Raw genomic sequence first — 27661 nt, 5'->3', positions numbered from 1 at the left:
CAAAGATATATATGTGACATATTTCCCTTATTATATCTTTGATTTCTTGAAAAGAAAAGTCACTGTTTAATTCACTTTGGATCCTCCAAAGCACCAAGCATGATATTTTTCACAGAGCAGGCACTCAACACATATACTGAATGAGTGAATGAATGTGCAAGAGGAGAGCAGTATCTTTCCAAAATCTAGAACTTTCCCAAAATGTAATCTGTGGACCATCTGAATCATTCTCTCTTTTGAGACCTTGTGTAAATGTGCTTGATTGGGCTCCACTTCAAACCTATTGAGTCCCTCAGTAATAAGCTCACCAAGAGATTCTGAGCATGCAACATTTGGAACCACTGACCAAGAGCAATGTCAATGAGGTAAATTGACAGTAGGCATCTTATTGTAATGGTGCAGGGGTATGGGGCCAATTGAAAGTAGACTGTAATAATGGCTACAATGATTGAGTATTTATGACATGCCAGGCTTTGTTTTAAGCATGTTTTATATAGGTTTATTTATTTAATCTTCATATTGACCTCTATTTATAAAGTACTGTTAGTAGGTCCATTTCAAGAAAACACAGGCACAAAAAAGGGTAAGTAATTTGTCCATGGTCACATAATTAGTAAATGGTAGAGCCCGGATTCAAACCCAGGCAATGTGGTTCTAAAGTACACACACTTAACCGCTAGGTTAAACTGCCTGACAAGAGAAGGTGGGAAAGAACAAAGTTCTAAGGAGTTCAAGGGAGAAAGAGATCACTGTGCTGCCATAAAAAGAAGACTTCTCACTGAGAAAAAAGTAATGATGCGCTTTGGTGACTGTGAGCTATTAAAAGCCATTGTGAAGATATGATTTGATAGCCTGTGCCTGAACAGCAGTTGCCCAGCTGCTCATACACCCACTACGCCCCAAGCACAAATGTCATTCTTGGAGTTGATGGCTCTGGCTGACCTTAGTATGAGCTGTCACCCAGGAAATCTGGGTTCTTAGTGAGGGGGAAAGTTTAAGAGTTACAGGAAAGTTTAGACAAAAGACAAGACACCTAAGTGGAATTAAAGATTCCATATAGAGCACAAATAAAAATGTAATCTTAACAAAACATAATATGTTCTTCACTGTGGACACATTACAAAGTGGGAGCAAGGAACTTCTTAAGAGTGCCTTGATGCTGGCCCATGTTATACGAGATTTATCAAAATGAAAGGAATATGGAAATAGCGACTCCAGACTAAGTCATTCTCACCAGCCTGAACAGAATGCAGTTTCCAGGGAGTTGGGAAAAGTCACTGACTTGAGTTTAGGGTAGTTAGGCCAGAGAAGGTTCTGACAGGCACTTCACACTTCAGTCCTCTCTGAATAGGAAGCGCTGAGATCCATTCACTTTCTTTATTGTCTAGTTGTGATACCAAATTGTCATCAACAAGAGGGATATAATGTCAAATATGTCCTTCTGAGGCAGCTTCCTGATGCTTTGCTTACTTTCAATAAGATATGAGGAACTTTGATCTTAGTAGTCAAGGGGAACAGGTTTAGAAGAGAACTAAGAACCAGAATTACCTGTGGCATTGAGATGGACACACACTTCTAGTCATCAAGTTTTCTGAATGCCTGCTATATGCCAGGCGTAATGCTGGTCTCCAGTGGGAGAATTTCCCGCAAATCACACAGAAAAGTATCTAATAGGGCAAGAAGTAATGGGAATAAGCCAGATTCTGGTCACTAGATCTGGTGAACAAACACAGGAAGACACATAAAGTAGATCATTCTTCTGAGGGATGCCCTTAACCAGATTAAAGTCCCATGGTAAGGTTTAAAAAAAGAGAGAGAAGAAAAGTTGTGTTCTCTTTCCCTCAACAAGGTAGGATGATTTTTTAAAAGCAAATACTAAACATAAACTTGACAAAGGGGAAAGATCTTTGAAAAAATATGCTTTCAGCATGAATATTTCAATATAACTCAGCATGCATTCAAAATGAAATGTGAATTATTCACTATCAAGAAAGTTCGAAGCCCTCCAACTGAATTTGTTTGACCTATTTGGCAGCAAAATAAATATGATGGGTGGTCTGGTTCAGGCACCTGTCCAAGTCCAATCCCATTTTCATAGTATCAACATTTAAAAGCCCCATTCCCGCTGCATCAACAACAGCACATGGGAACATCTCCTGAACACATGGCAACCAACACATTATACAAACACGTTTGCTCCACAAGCCAGAACTGTAGTTTTCCAGAAAATACAAACTCAGCAAATGAAGAAGGGATTTGCATGTTACAACTCAGTGCTCTACCACTTGAAATACATCACATGGATTTCAGGAGTTAGGATTCATCTCATTAAGAGTCATGCTGAGGGGCAACTGGGTGGCTCAGTTGGTTGAGCGACTGCCTTCAGCTCAGGTCATGATCCTGGAGTCCCGGGATCGAGTCCCATATCGGGCTCCCTGCTCAGCGGGGAGTCTGCTTCTCCCTCTGACCCTCTTCCCTCTTGTGGTCTGTCTTTCATTCTCTCTCTCTCAAATAAATAAATAAAATCTTTAAAAAAAAAGTCATGCTGAGTGAAATAAGTCAATCAGAGAAAGACATGTATCATATGACCTCACTGATATGAGGAATTCTTAATCTCAGGAAACAAACTGAGGGTTGCTGGAGTGGTGGGGGGTGGGAGGGAGGGGGTGGCTCGGTGATAGACATTGGGGAGGGTATGTGCTATGGTGAGCGCTGTGAATCGTGCAAGACTGTTGAATCACAGATCTGTACCTCTGAAACAAATAATGCAATATATGTTAAGAAAAAAAAAAAAAGAAGATAGCAGGAGGGGAAGAATGAAGGGGAGTAAGTCGGAGGGGGAGATGAACCATGAGAGACGATGGACTCTGAAAAACAAACTGAGGGTTCTAGAGGGGAGGGGCGTGGGGGGATGGGTTAGCCTGGCGATGGGTATTAAAGAGGGCATGTTCTGCGTGGAGCACTGGGTGTTATGCACAAACAATGAATCATGGAACCCTACATCAAAAACTAATGATGTAATGTATGGTGATTAACATAATAATTAAAAAATTTAAAGAAAAAAAAAGAGTCAGTACACTTTGCAAAAGCATGGACATCATTTTCCAGCTCAAATGGCAGAGAAGAGGCTAAAACACAGGTCTTCTGACTTTTAAATCAGTCTGTTTTCTATTACACAGGATGCTTCTCAGTTCAGTTTTCCAATCACTGAAGCCTGGTATAAAGCTCCTATCGACCAACCTCCCCCGCCCTCCTTTAATGTATAAGGTGTAGCCTATAGGTCAAGTAACCCAGATTTGAGTGCACAACTCTGTCATTAATTCTGTGTACCCAGATAAATCCCCTAAGTTCTCTTAAATCCATTTTTTTTTCTAGCCTAACTATACTGACTAAATTGAAGAGGTTTTGAAAGGGCTGTAAGAAGAGTCTCAAAAATTACAAGCACCATGCAAGTATGTTAGTATTAATAATAATCATCTTCCTGAGGTTAAAGATTATATAAACACTTGTTCAACTGAAATATCTTGTTATAGTACTAATAATAACTCAACATTATTAAATGCCTGCTATGCATGAGGCACTGTTCTAAACTTGTGTAACCTGATTTAATCTTTATCACAAGCCAATGAAAGAGTTGCTATTATTATTCCCATTCTGCATACAAATGTCTGAGGCTCAGAGAGGCCAATAGGGGAAGTGAGATTCTAGGCCTAAAGGCCCCACTGCATGGTTACTATTACATAAAGCGTATGATATAATTACTAGAACCAGACCAGTAGTCAACAAACCTTCACTCTGTTTCTGGTCTCAGGGACCTCCTAGCCAGAACCTAGAACCAAACATGCGTTCATGAAACACTTGCCAACTCACTGATGAGCAGCATGTTCTTTCACATGTTTCTGAACCCCACTTTGCCCACCTACCTCAATGACTGTGTGAAGTTCAGTGAGAAAATACATTTTGTACAGGTGTAATGGGCTATTTGCAGTATCTGTTAAGAAACAAATGCCTCAAATTAACAACTAGACTGGTTTGTTCCACTCTTGCTTTACCGCTTCTGTGGTCTAGTCTAGCAGGTGGTGATTTGGTTTTGATATCAAGGTAGAACTTGCTGATTCTGTTCCCATGCATATAAGAGTCAGGAGATGCTGTAAGACATGCAAGGCCATAAGACTGCTGTGGATCCATCCAATGATTCTGCCATGTCATGCAAGGTCCAAGGAACGGCTCCAATGCCAGATCACTTCCTGTGCCATATCCTGATGTCTCCACATTTTTAGCCAATCACCCCAGTAGGCCCTCCCCTCTACAACTGGTCTGGCTGACAACTTTTAAGGCATGAAATAATTCAAGCTTGAGCTATTATCATGACCACTTGTAGTGGGTCAAGTGTTGTCCTCTCAGTATGTTACTTTATTTGGAAATAGGATCTGTACAGATGTAATTTATTAAAAATTTTGAAATAAAATTATCCTAGATTTAGGGTGGGCATGAAACCCAATGATGCGGGTCCTTATCAAAGAAAGGACAGGGAGATTTGGGCACAGAGACACCCGGGTACAGAGGAGACAGAGATAGAGGAAAGAATGCCATGGGAAGATGGAGGCAGAGATTGGACTGATGCAGAACAAACCAAGAAATACTAAGGATTGCCAGGAGCCACCAGAAGCCACCAGAAGCTGAAGGAATCTTGGAAGAATTCTTCCCTAGGCCCTTGGGAGGGAGGATGGCTCCCGCTTTGGTTTCAGACTTCTGGCCTTCAAATCTCTGAAGAATAAACTATCTTTTTAAGTAACCCAGTTTGTGGTAATTTGTTACAGCAGCCCTGAGGAATTAATGTACCACTCCTACTACTTATTCTATAGAGAATTACACAAGGTATTTCAATGACTTTAGAGTTCACCAAAGAATCAGAGATTCTAAGTACAGGAGTCAGTTAAAAATTCTGTAAATCATACTACGCCTGGGAAAAAAATTATGTTAATCATATTTCACATACAGAAAACACAAGCCATTACTGGCAACATTTATTTTCACTTTTGATGGTCCAATAATGAGAACAAAATCTATTTACAGTCGAGAGACTTTTTTCCCTTGTGTAGCATACTTCTACATAATTATCACATAGCATACTCTTAAAAAAAAGTCCTAGAAAAATAAACTTAAAGGAAATAATTTAGAAAAAACTTAATTCCAAGAATACAATAAAATATTGTCATATTTCTGCAATCAAACAACCATTTCAAGACATATTTTCATTACTTTTGGTTACAAGTGATCTATCTAGCCCAGTTTTAAATCTATTACACAGTAAAGTTCATTTAAAATATTCACTAATCCACATTTTTCCACAACCTAAATAACTAAGAACCATCAAAGATGATTTTTTTAAACATATTTTAACTGGGTCCATTTATGCATTTTGGACTATTTTGTCCTGGATTATTACCCAAATGAAACATAGACGAGACCCCAAATTTTCACTTATTAGGGGAAAAAAAGCCTGTAAAAATTTTATGCTTTGCAATCAAAGGTAGTGCTCCCAGCACGGTGCCTGCTACCCATGTGCAGCTGTGAATGAAAAAATCAAGGTGTGATTAAAGAGTCTTTTTCATATTATCCTCCCTTAAAGGTTTTTTAATTGGAACACAGCCATCATTAACAGAGCCTGTTCACCAGAAGTCTTTGCTCCAAGTGACGAAAGGAGCCACCCAACTTCTGACTTCTTCTTGCCAGGCTGATGCCTGCTACTAACATCTCAACAGTGTACCCATGTCAGTTTTAATAAAAGAAATAATATAAAAATAACTCTATTTATAAGCTTTTGACGTCCTGTGGCTCCATAAGAAATTTCATTTTCATAGCAAAAACAGGAAGCCCTGGGGTAGATTTCTCTCCTCTGTACACACCTCTCTCTCTCTCCCATCTCCACTCTGTCCCTCCCTTCCCATCTCCCCATGTCCCTCAGTAGTAGGACTGTGTTCTGGTGGCCTGGCCTGAAAACTTCAGAATCACTTTTGTGCTTCCTTCTGTGTGTCCCCTGCATCTAATTTGTCGTCAAAACATCCCTTAACTGAAGCTGTGCCCATGTGTGTCACGGCTCCAGCTCTCAGATCTCCTACTTCCTGTCACCTGAGTCTTCTCCATGACAACCTTGGGCAGGCAGACTTCTCCCTGCTGGAATCCCTCCCACAATCTCCTTCTAGGCAAATAATGCCCAAAACATTACCTTCTTCATGGCATTCCCTTGCTTAATATTTTGTTCTGGTTCCCAACTGCCCACTAGATAAAAGCACTAATCTCACGATGGGTTTTCAGATCCTGCTACAATGTTGCTCAATTTGTATGTCCATCTTTCTTTTTCTTGTAAACTCTAACACAGCTACTGTTCCAGACAGGTCAGTGTCCACACTGCTTCCTTTCCAGCTGCACCTCCTCCTTCTCCAGGTCTCATGATTACTCTTTCAGCCTGTCCCAGGTTCCTCTTTAACTTTGGGTAGAGAATGTCCTTCCTCTTACCCACCATCAAAACTACCAACTCTTTAAGACCCTGCTCAGTCATACTTCCTCAGGGAGTCTTCTCACACTACTCTAAATAATAATTTTCCACCTCTGAAATAATTAATCCCTGTCTTTTTTTTTATATGTGTCTTCCTGTCCTTCCTCTCTCACATTCCCTCATGCTCAGACACCTGGTTGAAGACCTGTAGGTTTTATCCTCTCATTATTTTTCCAGTTTATCTGCCCTTTCTTGGCTTAATTCTTTCCTTGTTCAGCCTATACGGTATCCCATTCTCATCAATCTGATCCATAGTCCCACCTCACCTTGACCTTCAGCCTTGCTATCTCCAATACTGATTAATGAATTGTTTATTTCTTCTGTTTCTTTTCAGTAGCTACTAGTACAAATCTGAGGACAATGTAGATTAGTTCCTTTAAATTTTCTGTATGCATTTCTGTCTATTTAACAAATCTTTCCCACTCTTATTCAGCTTCCTTTTCTTTTAAGTCTTTATAGGGTTTCTTAAGTGCCTAACCTATTCCTTTTTCCTTTCATTCTTAGCAAATGGCCATCAGAAGGTATAATCTTGTTCAGTGTCACTATTGTCACATTCAGATTTGCCTATATTTCTTCCTAGTCTTCTACTCTCCACGGCTGCCACTCCCTTCCCTTTCCATCTTCTCTGGGTTCCATTGTTTTGATCCACCCTCTCCCTTGGCTTCTCTTGCCAATTTATAACAGGCTCAAAGCATCCCCATATTTTGTGTTTTTTAAAGATAGATTTATTGATTTTAGAGAGACAGAGAGAGAGCATGTGGGGGGAGGGGCAGAGGGAGAGAGAGGAACTCAAGCAGATTCTGTGCTGAGCATGGCGTCTCACATGGAGCTCAGTCTCATGACCCATGAGATTATGACCTGAGCTGAAATCAAGAACCAGACACTTAACCAACTGAGCCACCCAGGTACTCCAGCATCCTCATATTTTAAAATGTCCCCATCTCCTTCTTGGTTTTACAAGTAAACTTGTTAAAGGAATAGCCATGTTCACTTTTTTACTCTTGATTCCCAACCTGAGCCACTGCAATCTGACTCCTACCCCACTATTCCACTGAAACGACTCTCAAAAACATACATATATACACAATGGAGTGCTATTAAGTCATAAAAAAGGAAAGAAATCCTGCTATTTGCAACAACATGGATGGACTCTGAGGGCATTATGCTAAGTGAAAGCAGTCAGCCAGAGAAAGACAAATACTACATGATCTCACTTACATGTGGAATCTAACAACAACAAACTCATAGAAAAGGAAATTAGCTTTGTGATTACCAGAGGAGGAGGATGGGGGAATTAGATGAAGTGATCAAAAGGTACAAACTTCCAGTTGTAAGATAAGTAAGTACTGGGGATGGAATGTACAACATGATGACTGTATGGTATATTTAAAAGCTGCTAAGAGAGTAAATCCTTAAAGTTCTCATCACAAAAAAGGGGGGGGCAGGTTGTACCTATATGAGATGATGGATGAACAAAACTTACTGGGGCAATCATTTCACAATATATGTTAAGTCAAGTCATCATGCTGTACACCTTAAACTTACATAGATTTGTATGTCAATTATATCTCAATAACACTAAAAGAAAAAAACACTTAAAACATTGCTAGTCACCCCCCTCCTAACCTGCCAAATCCAATGGCCTCATTCCATCCTCATGTAGCACTCCACAGTTGTTTGCCTACATCTTCGCTTTCATGACATACTTCCATATTTCCTTCTACCTTCATGATTCCTCCTGAGAGTTTTTCACTGATTTCTCTTCCTTGGCCTAGCCTTTAAATGTGGGTCTTTGAAAAAATTATTCCTAGGTTCTCCTTCTTCCTATGAAATGATTTCTTTGATTCCTATGGTTTTATCTGATTCTTATGCACTGACTACTCTCAAGATTTACTTCCATCCCTAATCTAAACTTTAGACCCATATTTCTAGCAGTCACCAAATTTCTCCTGACATCTCCATAGCCTACAGAAAGTTGAACTCATTGTTTGCACTTGACACTTGCTCCTTCCTCTGTATTCTTTATCTTTGTTAACAGCTTCACCAGAATACTTGGAGATAGTCATTTGAGGCTATTTCCTATACCATACCTCCGAGTCCAGTGGGTAACCAAGTCTTAACCCATTCTACCTTTCCAATCCACCCTCACCCCCATCCTGAAAACCTAAATTCAGGTAATTCCTGAATCTCTCTCGTCTATTGAAAAAGACATCTAATGAGTCCCTCCTTCAAAAGAGTGCCTCCCCCTTTCAATCTACTCAATATGCCAGCCCTAAAGTTTTTGTGTTGCTAGAGCTACCTTGTTACATACATGATCATGTCATTTTTTTATTTAAGAAAATCAACTTTGATCTGAGAGATGTTTCTAAAAGCTAGCCTGTCTTTTATCTTCCCAAGGTAAAATATTTTTCTTCAGTCTTCTCCAGGCTGGTTGAGAAGACCAGTGTATAACGTTTGCCCACGTGCTTTGTATTTGAGAGATGGTTCCTATTTTCTTCTATTGTTCCAAGTAGCAGGTGCCATCTGTGAAACCATTTCTTCCGCTTTCCGGATGCAATTCCCTCTACTCCAAAAAGGGTCTCTCCTCATCAGTGGTTACATACCTGCCTCATTTGCCTGCTGTGGGGGTACGGTTGTATCTCATGGCCATGGTCAAAGGTTGGCATTTGGGCTTCCGTGAGCTCTCTTAAAGATGTTATATTTATTTCTACAGGAAAAGTGTTTTCACTTGGCCATAAAATTAATGTCACTATTAAAATGCCTGCTGCAAATCTAGTGCCTGGCTTTCCAGCTGGAAGAGGATAACCAGGATTAAAGGAACTCACCTAACTGAAGACGGTCCTGGATTTGCAGGCTTATTTTCGAAGATTTACAATTGTTACTTTGCATTTTACATGTGCAAACAAAACGAGCAAGCCAATTAAACCTGCTTCCAGTTTACTCTGACAGCATAGGAAGGTGCTTATTCACTGTCCGTGCCAGCCTGGGCATCATGCAAGTCTTAACACATGGATCTCCCCTCCCGCCATGGCTGGGAGAATTTGAGGATTTTTTTCAAACCTTAAGATGTGGAAAGGCTGTCCTTCCACTCAACCTTCCAATGTAAAGCCCTACTTAGCAGAAGACTGAAAGCCTGATTTTGTGTTGACTTTTAAGCCTTTCACACAACATAAATACTAAGAGCTTTATCTGAGTTTACTTGCACTGTCTTACTCAAGATGGATCTTAAAAAATGCCTTAAGGATCTCCCCCTGGTTTGTCATGTGTTAGGGCGTGTGTGAGAGCAGGAAAGAAGCAGCCAAGGATTAAGGTTGTTGATCTTAAAATTTTTAGCTTGCAGTCAATCATTTTGTTTTAATGTGCTACATCATACCCCAGTAATTGTTTTAACCCATTTGTGCCAGTCATACCAAACTTTCTGTGAAATCAACTTACTTTGTCTTTTTGAAACTGCTCCCCAGAAAACAAGGGAAATGAAGATTTGAAGTGATCATATGAATAATTACATCAAAATCCCACTATTTAGGTAGAGTTTGAGCTTGTATTTTTCTCTATTGACTCACAATTTCGAGCATATTTGTCATGCAAGGCCCTAGCTATCTATATTTTGCAGGATATAAAAACGCTCTATCAGTTCATTAACTAATGGATTAATTAACTTTTAATGAACTTTCTGTTTCACTTGTCCTCTAATGACACAGCTGTCAACATTTAAGAGAGCCAAACATGATATACTGATAATCATTTTCATAAGCCATTATTCCATGTTTTAGAAGTTTTGGGATACAAAATCATACAACTATGATGTCCTCTTTAAAAAAAAAAAAAAGACACCCTTCCCCCATGCTAAAGAAAAGCTATAAATTTAGGCCAATATAAACTTGTCAGAGTTCTCCCTCTCAATTTCACACCAGGGCGTGGTGCTACACAGCTGGGGAGCTGAGCTAATAAGTGTTGAAAAATGAAAAATGCTGCTTTATGGCATCACATAAACTGGCAAAAAGATTACTTTTCCCTCCACCCCATTTTCGACAAACAAATGCCAAAATGTAGATGCTCTAAGAATGAGACTTTATGGTATTAGACCCATGGGGCAAACAGAGTTGTCTTGTGGGATTTTCTTTTTATTGAATACTATATGTAATAAGAAGTGGCATAACATTTATAAAATCTAATCACTTTTTGTTCCTTTTTGAACCTCAAAGGGGTCATTTCTAGGAAAGCTGTTGGAAACACTGCATAATGATCTATTTATCCAGTAGTGAAACAGGATTATCCCTCCTACAAGGAGCTTTCCCCAACAGTATAAATACCATAATACGAATGCACAAAATGAGCATTCTGAGGAACATCGCATTCAACAAATATTTATTGAGTAACTATAATAAAGTTCAGAGGGTGAGGCTAAGGGCGCTTGTGTAACTTACATTAAATAATATAATCAGGATCGAGTTGTTTTTCTTGGGTGGTTTGTTTCCTAGCTGATGGCCATTCACTTACTCACTCATCCCTCACTAGCCATTCATTCGGCACTCAGTCAGCAAACATCTATTGTAGATTTACCATTTCCAAGTCATATAGGCCTACTAAATCACGGGAACTCTGCCATTACAACAGACATCCTTCTCATCCTGAGAAGAAATCCGTTTATTCAAGGACTAGAAATCAACCTGGTAGAGCCAGAACAACAAGGTAAGCAAAAAAAGAGAGGCAAGACAATGTACCTTGTCAGGAACATTCCTTCCTTGTAGAAACATATATTGAACTTCAGTGAAAAAGGGAGGAGAGGGCACCTCAAGGCCCTATCCTCAGGCTTCTACGTGTTGTTAAGAGTCCAGTGGCTGGGAATTTCTGATTATATTTAGAGAACTATGGTTTTCTATTCTACCTATGCTTTCCTGATTTTCCACACCTAGAAACATATTCTTTCTCCTCTGAGCTTGCTAAAATTTTACCCACAACCTTTTTATTGTAGTTATTAGTATTTACCTTATAAATATGTACACCTTCTGTCTCTCTACTAAATGTAAACTTCTTAAGGGTAGGACGTCTTATGTATCTGTCGTAATGTCTTATGTATGTCATTATATTCTATATAATTAAATACTATAGCATCAAATGATACTTATTGTAGTCGTAAGTAAAGACAAAAAGTACTAACTGAGAAAACTAAAAAGCATGCCTAACATTTGGGAAAAGTACCATTTGAGTAGTCTAAATCATATGCTGATTAATAAATAATAGGATGAAATGAGAGAATTCTGATTATAGCTTTTAAAATGTGTAATTACATGAAAAAGCCACTGAAAAGTGACCTTCAAATTCCCAAAAGTATTTGAGTACATTTTATAGGATAAATTGAAGCCTACAATTACATGAGCCGAGTCATTTTACCATTTTTATGTTCCATAATTTAATAAAAGGCATCACTGAAGTATTTTCCTTGCAAACAAAGGCAAATTCTGCAAACGGCAGATGGTTTTAGAGAATGAATCTATTCCCCTGTCACTATTACTACTGAGTTACTACTCAGTTTACAATTACATACATCAAAATGGAAAGAACAAGAAGGATTTTGGTTAATTGTAATAGATTCTAACAATTAAGCAGATGGCCATAATATGTATCTTTTTTCTCATTATCTTGCTGCTATATACTCTGAGCTACAAAAAGGAAAACATAAGGTCTTTAAGAATACAGATTTGTCAATCTATCGGTGCCATTAACATTTTACCTAATTTGGTTAAGTTTAAGGAAAGTTTCTACTACCAATCCTCGGGTAATAGTTACTAAAGTTTTGGTATCCGGTCGAACTCTCAGGATGACTACTAGAAACGTGAAGGCAGTTCACCATATCTCCACAACACGTATCTAGGAAGGGCACTAATTCCTGACTTCACTCTGGAAGAGAGGATTATTATAGTTTTGTTTTGTTTTTTTAAGATTCGACTGTTCAAATTTGGAACGTGGTGAATTTTGGACAATGTTACATGAACACGAAACGTCTGGATATGTGAGAAATCGCCGATTTTGTGTCACTTACAATGAGATTTTTTTCATCCACTTGAATTCAAATGATGGTCATCACGATACAACGTCACCAGGCTAGGCACAAAATACCCAAAAGGCTTACGTGAGCTTAAAGTGAGTCAACCACAATCAGCAGGGCCTGACAGAAACACTTCTTCAAACAACGTGGGAGGTGGGAAAGAAACTTCAGCAGAACAACTTGGAATGTAGTAATGTGGAATGTGGGGACATCTTTCGAGGAAAGGATTTAGTCAACCACAGGTCAAACAAGACAATAATTATAAACAATGACAACCTCTGAGAACTGCCAAAGCCACAAATTAAAGTTTGCTCTTCAAAGGGCTTCATTTTAAGCTTCAGATCCCAAAATAATTGCCATGATTAGCAAAACCTTTGAATGTAAAGAATGCTGATATAATTAAAAGAAAAAAAGGATTTGATTCTTTACAGTATTTCTGTGCTGTTTTTTGGGTTCTGTTCTTAGGTTTTTTGTTTGTTTGGAGCTCATATGAATCTTTTAAATGAAGTCCTTAGAGAAGTTTCTTCAGTTGACCCTATTGGAAATATCTCAGAGATCTGCAGAACACAGTTAAGAAATGGTTGTTGTTGAGTACAAAAGAGCACGGCTGAACTTTTAGTATTACACTCTGTATTTTCCTTCTCCTTCTTTTCTCCTTACTCAAAAATGAACAAGTCTCCCCTTTTTAAGGATTTTATTTATTTGAGAGAGAGCGAACAAAAGGAAGAGAATGAGCTGAAGGCAGATGCCTAACTGACTGAGCCACCCAGGTGTCCCTGAACAAATCCCCTTAATGAGAGAAACTTGGTGCTTTCCAAAAAGCACAACTTGGAAAAAAATGCATGCACCTTGTGTTTACGGCTGGGTCCCAGGTCAAAATCAAAATCGTGTCCTGCGTAAACCGAAATAATCAAGAGATTTCATTTGCTGTGCATTCTTATGTTTTCTGGAAGTTTGTTTTAAGACAAAGAACGTATTTATTGATACTTCAGTTTTCATATTGGTCTACTGAATGACTTCAGACAATAATGAGATTGGAGTCTATGTGTGTGTGTCAAAGGAAACATAGGATTTGCCTTCTCTACCTCCATTCTTGGTATGCCTTCTCTGAATTGGCAACAAATTGGTGGTAGGTTTTACCCCGAGGGGCTTCCAGATGTTAACCATGTGACTAAACAGAGCTCCTCTCTGATGAGACTGGCAAGAGAGGGAAACTTAGTCTATGCAATGATTTTACTAACAATGAAACACACTTTTTTGTCTATAAGCTCCACCTGCACGAAGTAAAAAACCTACATAAACATAAATAGGATACTTTTTTGGGGGGGGAAGATGAAGATTTAAATTTGTAAGCATACGGGAATCTACTCATTTTTTTAAAAGAAGAAATAGCCGACTAAATGAAAGCTGATTATTATTTATTTTTTAATGCTTTAGTTTTTTTTTAGCTTTTCATGCTTTATAGAGAGGGAGATACGTTCTTACAGTCTGTTAAGATACGGCAAGCCCTTTTAATGTTTTACATCATCTAAGTAAAAATTTGCTGTTGAATTGTTTTCAGCTAACGTTGAACACTGATGCACTTCACATTTCTTTTGTGTGAAGAAAAATAAATAATTCGCACTTTTGCAATTGAAATATGTACTTTTTCTGGCTTTCTTGAAATTATATTATTAAAAGTAAGTACCAGCAGGCTTCATGGGTGGCATTTCTCACTGAGAAGCAAGACATGAATCAATATTTTTATTAGAGTCAACCCACTTGTCTTCATAAACAAAATATTATTAATATTTTTCCATTTAGACTTCAATGTTAGGAAGAAGAATACACAAATTGTTAGAAGAGAGAAGTAAACTACCCTGATAAACAGTTTTTCAAAGACCATCATTGGTGCAAATTGAAGCAAGCAGTTGAGATTTTCAGTTAAAAAGTTTCAAACGCTGATATTTAATGTGTTTTTTTAAATGTAAAGTATCAAGTAGATTGCTTATTCATCTCCTACGTTCCCTATTGACACAGCTGTAGTTAATGAGATTTTTGAACCTCCTTTGTCTATTATGCATTCTATAATGACCATGTAAATATAAACTAGTGGAGAATATGGGGAAAAAATTAAGTGAAAATCCTTTCTGCAAACACACACACACACACACACACACACACACACAGCCCTACAGCCTGCCTTCAAGTGAGAGAATAATTGCAAACAACGTAGCCTAGTGGCAACATTAAATGGAAGCTCTTTATTTTTGTTAATACTATTTTTTAGGGCCACAGTTTAGGAATGGGAAGTGGGAAAGATAGAAAAGTAAAGGGTCAGGTGTGCAAATGCTAGGTTACTGGTGGCTGAGCTTACTGTAGAAGCAGGTATAAAAGGCATTTGGGCTCAATGAAGACAATCAGAGGAAGAAAAGATAGACTTCAGTTTTGAAGGACAAGTAGGCAAGTAAAGGATGGGGTAGCGGAGAGCTACTCCTGGCCAAGAGATCAGAATGGCCAAAGGCACAGGGGCAGCACAGCACATATGAAGAATTCTTCGAGTTCAACATGATGAAAGAATAGAATAGGACTAATGAACAAACAAACACAGAGACAAACAAAAAAACAGACACTTAATAAAGAGAACAGGCTGGTGGTGGTTGCCAGGGGTGATGGGGGAAAATAGACAGATTGAGAATGCACTTGTCTTGAGCACTGAAAAATGTATAGAATTGTTGAATCATTATATCATATACCTGAAACTAACACTGTATGTTTATTATACTTCAATAAAAAAAGAAAAAAAATTTTAAAAAGCGCCCCCCTCCCAAAGAAAAGAATAGGAGACTAGCTGTCTCTGGAAATAAACAGGGAACTGAAGAGTTTTTTGAAAGCTGGTTTTGTAAAATCAAACCTTATTATTAGATATTTAAAAAAATCTTTAAAAAATAACTCTGTGAAGAATCCTTTTATATAGTCTAGGTACGGGGAATATAAAGATGAAAAAAATCCAATTTGCCTTCAAGAAGGTCAAAGAAATAAACACCCACTGAAATATAAATTATACCATATTTAATTTATCCTGTAAATTTAGACTTTGACATGAATATCATACTTTCTTAAAATGAGGCATTACTATAAAAATAACCCCATTTGCGTGTTGTTTCCATGTGTGGATTTGCAAGAATCATCCTAAAGAATAGTATTTTCTAAACAGGTTAATTTTACCTCAAGAGTGTACAAGATAAGACAATCTTTTGGAATGTGGAAAGAAAATATTGAAACTTCTTGATATCTTATTTTTATCCCATGCTTTTAAATTTCTACTTTAAATTTGTTTTGTATGTACAGAATATATCACTAAATAGTGCATTCATAAAACAAATAAATAAATATGCACATATAAGAAATTTGATAAAAAACATTTTACTGATGGGGCATATAGTGGAAAAATTTTAGAGACAATCACTATAGAAGTTAATTATTTTTCTCCTACCAACTGAACTGAATGACACGGTAGACAGACCAGGTAAATAGCATTGCTTTGGTTTGGCTGAGGGTTTAAGGCAAAGGGTCCACTAAAAGCCTTGCTTGTTGGGAATTGGAGTGAACCTGTGGCCAGTAATTGTATGTGTTGTTGCTTTCAAAAATACAGAAGCCTGAAGCAGGGTCATGCCTGCGATCCACACATTTCTAGGGCGTCCTTTGGTGGGTTCACAATACCTCTAAAGTACGTTCAAAATGGTGTGTGTGTGTGTGTGTGTGTGTGTGTCTGTGTGTGTCTGTGTGTGTGTTGGTGTCTGTCCCTTTCTTTTAAGATGGTCCATAACTTTAAGCTGAATCTTAAAGGACACCATGAACATGCCCTCACCACCCTCACTACCATCAAATCAATAGACTTGCCATAGGACAACATCCTCTCTTCATGCGCTGGCTGATTTCAGTCCTCCAATCACACATGCCACATTTTAAGCAACTGGCCTTCCTGGATTAAGGCTGTTTCTTTTCCTTGTCCTTTATTACCTACTCCTTCTTTTCACTCAGTATCATGTCCTAGTTTTGTCTGATTCCCACCACAAGATTACTTGAGAATAGGCTTTGTGTTTTTCAAAGAATTCTGCCTCACAAGTGAAGGTGGAAACCAGTCCTAATATTGTGATCCTGACGCTGGCCCTGTCTGGTTTACTCCAAGTCTTGGCCTGTCCACCTCTAGCTACTGCCAATATGGCCAATGACAAGCAGGTGCCTAAAGGAGTGTAGAGTTTCACTCTTCATTCACCCCTTTTCTTCAAAATATAACTCAATTAAAAGCATACTTTAATTCCAACAAGTAATATTTATAATCCTGGTAGGTATTTCAAGAGAATACAAAGATAAGTAAAATAGTTCTTGCCCTTAAGAAAGTGCAGCTTATGAGATCACAGGGCCAGCAGAATAAGTATTCACACTTAGGTTCCCTACTTCCTATCCACTGCACCTGTCACCCCAGAAGACTGACAAAAAATTATCAGTAATTATAGACAAAAGTCTATAATTAGATTGGTATTGTTTGTGGAATTTCAGATTTTCAACACGGTTTAATAAAGATCTTTATCTTCGCTTACATTCTTTTACTCTGTTAACCTCTGTAAAGGCAAATGAAACTAATGTATACAAATGAAAATGTATAAAAAATGCTAAATTAACATTCTGAATAATCCACTCCTTGAAACTCCTATTTTGTCACTTGCATCCATTTACCTATTGGGATAGAAAGCATTTAACAACAAAATTTTCCATCTTAACCATTTGTGAGTGTACCATTCGGCAGTGTTAAGTATAGTCACATTGTTGTAAAACAGAACATTTTCATCTCTTAAATATGAAACTCTATCTGAAACTCTGTACCCATTAAATAACTCCTTCCCTTTCCCCTGGTAACCACCCTTCTACTTTCTCTTTCTATAAACTTGACTACTCTAGATATGTCATACAAGCAGAATCATGCAATATCTGTCCTTTTATGACTAGCTTATTTTACTTAGCATAATGTTCTCAAGGTTCCTTCATGTTTTAGCACGTGGCAAAATTTCCTTGCTTTTTAAAGCTGGATATATTCCATTGTATGTATATACCACACTTTGTCTATCTGTCCACTCAACTCTTGATGGAATTTGGGTTGCTTCTATTACTTGGCTATTATAAGTAACACTACTATAAACAGGGATGTGCAAACATCTCTTCAAGACCCTGCTTTCAATTATTTTGTATATATACACTTGCATCCATTTTTAACCTATATAAAGAAAATTTGCTCTTAAAGACTGACATTTTGCCAGCATTTTATAAGAAAGTAAATTTTCTGAAAGTATAATAATACAAAGGAATGCTATTTGCTTTTAGAATGTAAATTAAGGAGAATTTTACAAAGCTCTTTTATTTTCTTAATAAAATACAGATATGACAATAGGAAATCTGCTGTCATACTTTACATAAAATATTTCCTATTGGTCAATGATATAAAGAGACAGATAGATATACACACTTGCGTTTACACATATATATTCTGAAAGAATCCACTTTGGAATAAATTACACTTACTTTTTAAATTGCAAAGATTGATTTGTATTATCTAGTCATTTTTTTGAAATATCCTTTTCAACTCTTTTGTGCCCACTGGCTTTTACTAACCAACAGGGTAAGTAAGAGAGAGGGAGGGCGCTAAAGTCAGTCACATGAGGGAGGACAATCATAATGGCTGATCTTTCTGATACTACCAAATAGGAGTTTGTGCAGAATAATTAAGAGTGTTGAGCCATAATTTTGTGAGGAGAATTAAATATCAGAGGTGCATTTATAAAAATACCAAGTGTTCCATATTTAGACTTTCATGATCCTAGAATCATAGAACTTGTAAGCTTATCAAGCCCTACTCCTTTATTTCACAGTTGGAGAAACACGTTCAAGAGACAAATGGCCCGTCTAATGTCACCTTGTAATTCCTGAAGTTGGAACAGGAAGGAACTCCTTATTATCATTTAAAAATTCTTCTTACTGCATACTATTACAATTACATATATATTTCATCTCCTCCTAACTGAATGTAGCAGGATACAGACGTTCAGACTATATTGATAGGGAAATTATTCTTTTTGCTTTTCTTCCTTTTCTTTGTAATAGATGTATGGAATGCAACAGAGTCCCCTCAGCAAATGGGAGGGTTTGAAGATTTAACCTTCACTTCCCTCAAGGAAACAAGATCTCGTGAGGAGTTGCCAGTAGTTATTGCTCTGAATTTGAAGATCTATCAAGGTCTGTGGTAGGAGAGCAAAGAATGGATTCTCAAGTACCTAAGCAATATGAAGACCAATGGAGGGACCCCAAGACTCCTACGAGGACTTAGAGAAAATGGAATAAGAGAGTAGCTTGGTAATATGAGAACCGGTCATGGGAGGTGCTCAAAAGGAAGACAATCCCTTTCCTAAAGAGTCCCATGACAATACAGAGAACACGGGTGGGCGTCCAGGTATGGATGCTGACCACCCAGCCTACGTTCAAAGGAGGAACTTCTGCAGTCTTCATCCAGGGCCTGCACACTCTATTGGTGGAAATCACTTTGTTAACAGCGCAGCAGAAGTGATAAGTACCCATGTTCCAAAACTGTATTTAGTCATTATTTGAAAGTCTCATGTCCCCACCTCCCCCGTGCTGCCTCAGCCCAGCTCACAATGCCCCAGGTAACCAACCTATCTGCTCTAAAAAGGCCCCAACTATGCCTTGCAGATTTAGTAGAAGTAGGGGGACTCCTCTCATCTGTACCTAGAAAGACTGTGTCTAGAATAACAAACACAAGTTTAAGCTCCCTAGAACTGAAGCAATGGCTGTATTAAAGTTTATAAACTCAAAACGACTGTTCCTTTCTGGAGTTCAGTTTTACTGTTTCCTAAGAATTCAGGACCTTAAAGTGTTTTCTAGTTTTTCTTTCATAAATGTATAAGGGGAAGATATAAAGGACTTTACTTTGTTAATTTATAATATTTTTAAAATTACCTAATGCTGAGACATTGTGTCTGAAGTGTATGTATTATTTACATTCATGTGTTTCTCTGTTCTTTTAAGTAACTCAACAGATGAAAACAAACCAATGGAGAGGATACAATTTGATGCTCAAGAACCAGGAAAACAAGATGCATAACTGCACACTGTCTGTACGGTGAATGAAACTTCACTTAACTGAAATCATTTGAAAGTACCAAACATACTACTGTCAATGACTAGTCTTTCAATCATTTTTTTTAAGCCAACAAGAGTTTCTGAACACACAGAGTAACAGCAAACTAGATAATGACCTTGCCTTTATATCTTTAGATTTCAGTAGATATCAAAACCCTACAAAAATGGAGTTTTGTGTTTTTTTTACTTTTATTTTGTCTACTAGCTTTTTTTTAGTTTAGACACTGAAGTTACCAAAAGTGGAGTACATCAATAATGGGCAAATAGACTGTCTAAAAGCAAATGAGTAACAACAAAAAAATTAAGAGACACAAAGAGTAAAAGAATGCATGAATAAAATCTACCAGGAAGAATTTTTCCCCCAGTTCAATAGGGCAAAAGATCCACCATAAAAGAAGCAAACAACCATTCTGAGACTTAATTACATTTCAAAGTAATGTAGTTACATGAAAGGAACAAAACATTTTTGTTCAATAGTTTGCCTACCAGATGGCACTTCTAAATATAGTAATCTAAAACCTTCTGTTTGTTCTATAAATAAGATGAAAGGAATAGCAATAATAGCTAAGCACTTAAATCACTGGAAATAAAAGAGCACTTTGATTAGGTTCGGGAAAATCTGGGTTTATTCTAATAAGGATCCTGAATCTGGGAAGACTCAAGTTCTAGGTGAAACTCAGAATCCCAACCTTCCAGGACTGCTCTTCTATCTGCTCAAAATGGTTTTCATTCAGGTAGAGAAACAAACCAGGAGCTAATACCAGGAGACTTGGGGAAATCTGAAGTAACTGATTAGTAAGAACTCCTAATCAGTAGAGACTCTAAAGGGCTACAGTCCAAATCCCAGAAGTATTTCGGAGTTTGGGGGTTTTTGTTTTGTTTTGCTTTTGAAATGAAATAGTTGGGGCATGCCCTGTCTTATTTTTGTGAGCTCATGTGTAAATGTGTAAGAGTTAAGGACCTGGACTTTGGAGTCAGGCCCAATATGTGAGCCCAGGCTCTACAAACGACTGGCAGGATGCTCTTCGGCCAAGTTCCTTACCTCTTTGAGCTAAACTGGCAAAAACAGAAAGCAATAGTACAGAGTTTTATGGGAATTTACTTATGACAACACTTGGCATTTACTAAGTCCCAATGAATTTCAGCTGTGTAGTATCCCTATTAATAATATATATTAGCTACAATACATTAGCAAATAATTATGTTTCTGATTTTCTGCTATCTCAAAGCATAGGATGATGTGCAGCCAGGTTGTCTGGCAGTAATGGAGTTCTAAGAGCAGAACTTGAAGACTTACCTGGCATATCTCCAAGTGGTTTCGCCTAGTATAACATTGGCCTCTTTTCACCTGGCTCTGGAAAGTTATCAAGAATTCATGTGTGGAAGGCAGGCCTAAAGATAGAAGTATTTTTTAAGAATTGGTTATCAGAGGTCAGTCCACCCCACTCTGTCCTCTCAAATGACTTCATTCTCGGTACTCTCAGCTGAAGATCTAGAGGCTTTAGTGAAATGACTCAGAGTTCCTTTTGGATCTGGTGAACCAAAGGCATGTAGGCCCATTCCCATGGACAGCATTGGTCCAACACTGTGATAGCATAGAGCTTATCTTGGCAACTAACCCATGATGTTAAGCAACTTAGTCACTTGGGAGTAGGGTGAGTACCATGAACAAATAAAAGATAAGTTGGAATTGCTTAAACATGATGCAAACTACAATGAATGGAAGACTGGTGTTTAATGGCACTTAAAGTTCTACTCGGTTGTTTGATGAATTTTACATAAGGAAAGAGCCATTTTTTGGGTCTCCAGCCCTCAGCATTAAAAGATGTCTATGGCTAGGTCTTTATATAGAAGGTGATTCCATTTGTTTTTAGTAATTTAAAAATTGTGATAAAATGTACATAACATAAAATGTACCATTTTAACCAGTTTTAAGGGTGAGTTCAGTAACAATACGTATATTTGCAATGCTGTACGACCATCATCATATTTCCAGAAATATTTCATCATCCCAAACAGAAACCCTATGCCCATTAAACACCATCTCCTCATTCCCCCTTCCCCTTTGCTTTTGGTAATTGCTACCTTACGTTATGTCCTTAGGAATTTGCCTATCCTACGTAACTCATCTAAGTGAAATCATACAATATTTATCCTTCCGTGTCTGGCTTATTCCACTTGGCATACTGTCTTCAGTGTTCATATATGCTGTAGCATGTATCAGAATTTCATTCCTTTTTAAGGCTGAATAATACTCCATGGTACGCACACATACTTTGTTTTCCATCCATCCACTGAGAGCCGGTTGGGCTGCTTCTACCTTTTGGCTGTTGTGAATAATGAACACTGGTGTACAAATATCTGTTCGAGTTCCTGCTTTCATTTCTTCATATATAACTAAAAGTAGAATCGCTACATCATATGGTAATCATTTAACTTTTTGAGGAACTACTAAACTGCTTCCACAGCTGCTGCGCCATTTTACATTCTCATTGGCAGTGCACAAGGGTTCCAATTTCTCCACATTATCACCAACATTTATTTTGTTTTTCAAATAATAACCATCTTAATGGGTGGGAAATGGCACCTCCTTAGATCTGCTGTGTAAACTATTTTTTAAAACTACAGAGTTATTATATAGTTGTCTTATTTTGTATATAAAAAGCTACAAACATCCGGTTCAAGGCCCAAAGTGGAAGGTAAAATATGATTATACCCGCTAAATTTTGAACATAAGAACACCAGTATTTCTCGAAATAAAAAGGCAATCCTTAATTTCAGGGTTGCAGTTAAAAATCATACAGCAAATAAATATACCCATTAGGCTTACCGAAGCTGTCACCTGCACAAAACCACCCTCTGCAAAACCAAACTCTCAAGGCAACAAGAACTGCCTCAGACTTGACCCCGAGTCAGGACCGCACCGGCCCCACCGCGCATGCGCGTCTTCAGGCGCGCGCCCCCGCCCCTGCGTGCCTACGTGCGCGGGCCCGCGGGACGGCGGAGGGGCGGGACCCACGGAACTCCTCGGGCGGCAGCGATGGCGGCTACGTCGGGTTCAGTTCGGTTGCAGCGTTGCATAGTGTCGCCGGCTGGGAGGCACAGCGCCTCTCTGATCTTCCTGCACGGCTCAGGTGGATTACAGTTTTACGTCCTAGTTTTCTGCTTGGGAATCGTCCTCCCCTTCGGTCCCCTAGTGTTGCCCTAGTGGAGGAGTCGCTGGGCCTCGGTGGGGCTCAGTGGTCTCGGAGAGGACGACCCTCCCCTTTCTAACCCCGCGGCTGTGGACACACGGCCTTCCCCACCGTGTCTTCTCTTTTTCGATCATTGACCCATCGTCCTCGGTGATGGCCCTTGTGTCCCACCACTGGGCCATCCCTCCATCCACACCATTCTCTCCATCCATTGCAACCCTTGCTACCACCCCGACCCCCTCATTGTTCTCCCTCAAGTTTAAACAGAGCAAGTTAGTAAGGTAAGTTTTCTGCTAGAGACAAATTATTTAGTACTTTCCCGGGTCAGCTGTTAGTGATTGGGGCTTTCAACCGCCTTGGATTATTTGCCATTTTCTTTTTCCAGTCTCTCGTACTGCTGTAGACTATTGAGACAGTTAATACTTATAAAAGGAGGCACTGTGCCAGGGCTGGAGTACTTTCTCCCTTTCCTCCCTTTCCTGCTACTTCCTTCTTTTTTCTCTTTCCCCTTCTTATCCTTAAGCCCCCGAGTTACAGCACAGGGTCCACTCTCAATCCCAAGGGCAGATTACTCTCCTTCCACTGCTCGCCCTTAGTGGTGTGTGTGTGCTTAATTTTGTATAGCATTCCTTACACTCCTCTGTAATGACGTAAGCCTGTCTTTCCCACTTCACTTTCCCTTCCTCAAGAGTAAGGACCCTTGTTTTATTCTTTGCATCCCTAGTGCTTGGCCTAGGGTAAGTTCTTGGGAAATATTTTTTAAAGAAATGAGATGCAGCCAGTGTCCTCAGGGCGCCTACCTAAAGTTAAAAACAAAAACAGTTCAATTAGTTTGAGTCAGCAGTGGATGGGAGATCACAAGATGGTACATGATTTACTGCCAAGAGAATTGTAAGGAAAAAACTGTGGTTAGGCATATTAAGGCATTTGTAAGACGAAGAGTTTGTCAGATTTTACCAATTTGACCGAGAACGTGGGCTTTGAGCTGAGACTTTTGTAGGCTTAAAGAGGATGGTGGTTGGATAATGGAGGGAATTGGAAAGGTACAAGGTGGAGACCTGGAAATGGGCAGGTGTGGGAAGTATTCTCATTTTAAAAAAATGAGCCCTGATAAGCTGAACAGCTTGCCCAAGGTCACGTGGCTGTTGCCATGAGTGGTAGTGGAATTAGGATTGGCACCCAGATCTCTCCGACTCCAGAAGGGGTAAGGTGGAAAAACTCTGAACTAGACTGTATCATTTTGGAAATAGGGAAGAAATGGGCCAAAGATGTTTAAAGGGAAAGACTTGGCTAATATATTTAGAATGGTGAAGTGAGGTGTCGAAGAGGACACCAAAGCTTTACAATTAAGAGACTTCCTGGCACTATTTGGGGCTCCAAGGATGCTCATTTATAAGCATCCAGAAATTCCTGGATACCATAGTCTTTGTAATAAATAATTTAATTGTTTCATTAAATCTTTAGGAAATAACTCCTAGATTTTTCTTTTTTCCTTGGGCCACTTTGCTTAAAGTACCATCCTTACTTTTTTCAATTCCAAATTACTGATATTTTTATAAAGTGTAAACCCAAAATATATATTTTTCCCTTTGAACTTTGGAACAAAGAATTCAAAGAATTCTGCTAATTATGCAAATGAAATGCAATTCCCATATAATTAGAGCTCTGTTGTAGTAAATTAAAACCCTTACTGGAAGTATGATTTTACATTAGACTTTATTATATGTGGTTATGTTATAGGTGTTTGGGTTCTGGTTAATCCAAATACGGCCAAACCAATTTTAATAGTTTTACCACGCTCTTAGAATAAAGTGCTGGCTTTTTAAAAAGTGGGCCTTGTGAATGGCTGAACGGATGTTACTTTGTAGCATTAAGTTTTGCTCTTCAAGGTTGGAAAAGTGTATTTAGAGGCAGTTTTTTTGTTTTTGTTTTTGTTTTTAATCTTAAAGGGCTGAAGTTCTCTTCTAGAATATGGAGCCGTAGAAGGACATATGGGAATGTAAGATATAGCCAACTTAACTTGAGCCTTTCCTACTGCTAAAATACCAAAGAAGTACCTTTTTTCAGGATGCTAAAAACAAACAATAGTTTAATTAGCTTTGTTCAGCTTCCCAGCTTAGATTAATTCACTCTGTTGTATGCTCCTTTAGAACACTGTGGTACTTCTTTTAATGGTACTCATATTTGTAATTACCAGATTTAATGTCTGTATTCCACACTGTGCTGTAAGGTTCACACAGACCCAAATCGTGCATATCTTGCTTTCTCTTCATGCAGTAAGTCTCAGCAAACTGAGTTGGCTCTTAATAAAGTTACTTGTAACTTCTGTGTTGCTAAATGTGGGGAACATTTTTTATTCATCATCTTATTTGAACTGTCCACAACATTCAGTGTTCTCGAAACACTTTCTTGTTTCTTTCTACCTGTTTACTCCTTTTCACTGATTTTTGCACACTCATCCTGTTCTATCTGTCCATTAATGTTGGGGCTCCTCAGAATTTGGTCCTATGACCTCTTTTTTCATTTCTCTCCAGGCTAATGTGCATATATGCCTGAGTATTCTGTCTTTTCCTCTATGTGGTGACATAAATTTGTGTCTCTATTTTAATTTTCCTTCAAGTTCTGGACAAGTTTTTCCCACTGCCTAATAAGTGTTCATTTATTAATCCATTCAAGAAATATCTATTATATGGCCACTGTGCAAGGCACTGTTCTAGGCTCCAGGCATATATTGATGAACGAAACAAACAAAAATCCCTGTTCTTGTATTTATTTCTTTATTTGACAGAGAGAGACACAGTTGAGAGAGGGAACACAAGCAGGGGGAGTGGGAGAGGGAGCAAAAGGCTTCCCGCGGAGCAGGGAGCCCGACGCGGGGCTCGATCCCAGGACCCTGGAGTCAGGACCTGAGCGCAAGGCAGACGCTTAACGACTAAGCCACCCAGGTGCCCCAAAAATCCCTCTTCTTGTGGAACTTACATTCCAGTGGAGGAGATATTATATAGTGGGTAGTAGTAAGTTCTGTGGAAAAAACGGAAAGCAAGGCAAGGGGGATAGAAGGTGTCGGGGGTGATAGTTTTAGATAAGGTGTTCAGAGTAGGCCTCACTATGAATGTGGTCCTTAGGCAGCTGGCCTCGAGTGAGTGAATTATGTGGCTGTTGGGTTAGAATGTTGCGGACAAGGGAGAACCTGGGACAGAGGCCCTGAGGTAGGTTCCCCGACATTCATGGGAACAGCATTCAGCAACCATTTCAGGTTTTGTGAGCCAGATATGGTTTCTTGGACATTTTTCTTTTCTGCCTCTCTTCCCTTTTCTCCTTTTTCTTTATTTTTTTTTTTTAGCAACTCTTAAAAAAATGTAAGCACCATTCATAGCTTACAGCGTTTGTCTTGCGGCTGGTTATAGAGGTAGAGGACCTTGTAGGCAGTGTAGCGAGTGTAGCCCCGCTGATTTCAGGTGTTTCCTGTCTCAGTGGGTAGTTCCATTGTTCACTCCGTTATCCTGGCCAGAAACCTCACCGTCATCTTTGAAACCTTCCACCATTGACCCCCCATAACTAATCCTTTACCAATCCCTATTTATTTTATCTCCTAAGTATCCTTGTACCTATTCCCGTACATGCCATCGCTAGACCCCTAATTTCAGCATCTGTCACCTGGACAGTAGCCTCCTAATTGGTCTCCCCACACCTACTTTTGTTCCCCGCTCCTGTCTTCCTTCACGCAGCTGCCAGAGTGACCCTTAGAAGATGGCCACCTTTCTGCCAAAAAGTAGCTCCGTGCTCAGGATTTGCCACATCCCTATAGTTTCTCTGGCCTCATCTTGCACTCACTGCTCTTTCTCTCATTCCTAGATGTCCTCCTCCTCCTTCCTGTAAAGGATCTCAGCATTTGCCATATTCTGTCCGAGTTGCTCTTTCCTTGTGCGCTTCACTTTTCACCATCCTGTAGATCTGAAAGCTGTCAGTTTGTGTCATTTGTGATCTAGGCATTAAATAAAAAAATGACACCGGATAAAATACAAAATGAACTTCGCTTTGTAGAGCTTATATTCTAGTAATGTTACCCCTGACCTCCTTAGCTGGGTTCGTTCTGAATATAATAAACCCTGGCAGCACCAAGTGTCTCATCTCTGCAGTGGTTACATTTGTCTTTCATGTTTATGTATGACTGTTTGACTTATGTGTGTTTCTCACAATAAACTGTATCCTCAGTGAGCGTAGGACTCTTCCTCATCTTGCCATCACTGCCTCTAGCAGTGAGCACAGTGCGTGACACAGTAATAGGTATTCAGTAGATAGACTTTGAGTTGATGTCTTAATGAGCTGATTTAAACAATTAAAAGTTGTTACCTTTAAAAATTTCCTCTTCATGACTACATAACATGGACCTATATATTTCCTTCCATTTTTTTAATGGAAATATCCATACATTAATTCTTGCATGGATTTTGATTATTTTTCAGCCTTGGAATGTATAATCATTATTTTACACCATGTAAACCTGTTATCAAAATTAAATTTAGATTTCTTCAAGTTAAAAATAAGGTTTGCTAAATACCCCTTTTGAAAGATCTTGTTATTTTAACCAAAAAAATTGTTTTAGGTTGTTCCAACTACAAAAGTTTATATTCACTTCAGAAGTTTACTATTTTTAAGAGTAAGATA

The 27661-nt window shown here is 38.7% G+C and overlaps 1 protein-coding gene and 1 long non-coding RNA gene across 2 annotated transcripts in view; one reads left to right on the top strand and one right to left on the bottom strand.

Annotated features, from left to right (window-relative positions):
- The window catches only part of LOC141371024 (uncharacterized), a 60103-nt gene extending 37359 nt beyond the window's left edge, over window positions 1-22744 (bottom strand). Inside the window, exons 1-2 of the long non-coding RNA XR_012375626.1 lie at window positions 22630-22744; window positions 21097-21191 (exon numbers count right to left, since the gene is read on the bottom strand). This is a non-coding gene — a long non-coding RNA (uncharacterized lncRNA). The remainder of the gene's footprint in view (window positions 1-21096; window positions 21192-22629) is intronic.
- A 52-nt stretch (window positions 22745-22796) lies between these two features.
- LYPLAL1 (lysophospholipase like 1) overlaps window positions 22797-27661 on the top strand; it is a 35042-nt gene continuing 30177 nt past the window's right edge. Inside the window, exon 1 of the mRNA XM_025892084.2 lies at window positions 22797-22933. Coding sequence (XP_025747869.1) covers window positions 22840-22933 — 94 coding nt within the window. The 5' untranslated portion in view covers window positions 22797-22839. The remainder of the gene's footprint in view (window positions 22934-27661) is intronic.

The sequence above is a fragment of the Callorhinus ursinus genome, unplaced genomic scaffold (assembly GCF_003265705.2).
Source record: "Callorhinus ursinus isolate GAN/ISIS: 27379988/994484 unplaced genomic scaffold, GSC_fseal_2.0 scaffold54, whole genome shotgun sequence".
Classification (NCBI taxonomy): domain Eukaryota; kingdom Metazoa; phylum Chordata; class Mammalia; order Carnivora; family Otariidae; genus Callorhinus; species Callorhinus ursinus.
The sequence above is the reverse complement of the archived record's forward strand: the minus strand, read 5'-3'. Positions and strand labels throughout refer to the sequence as shown.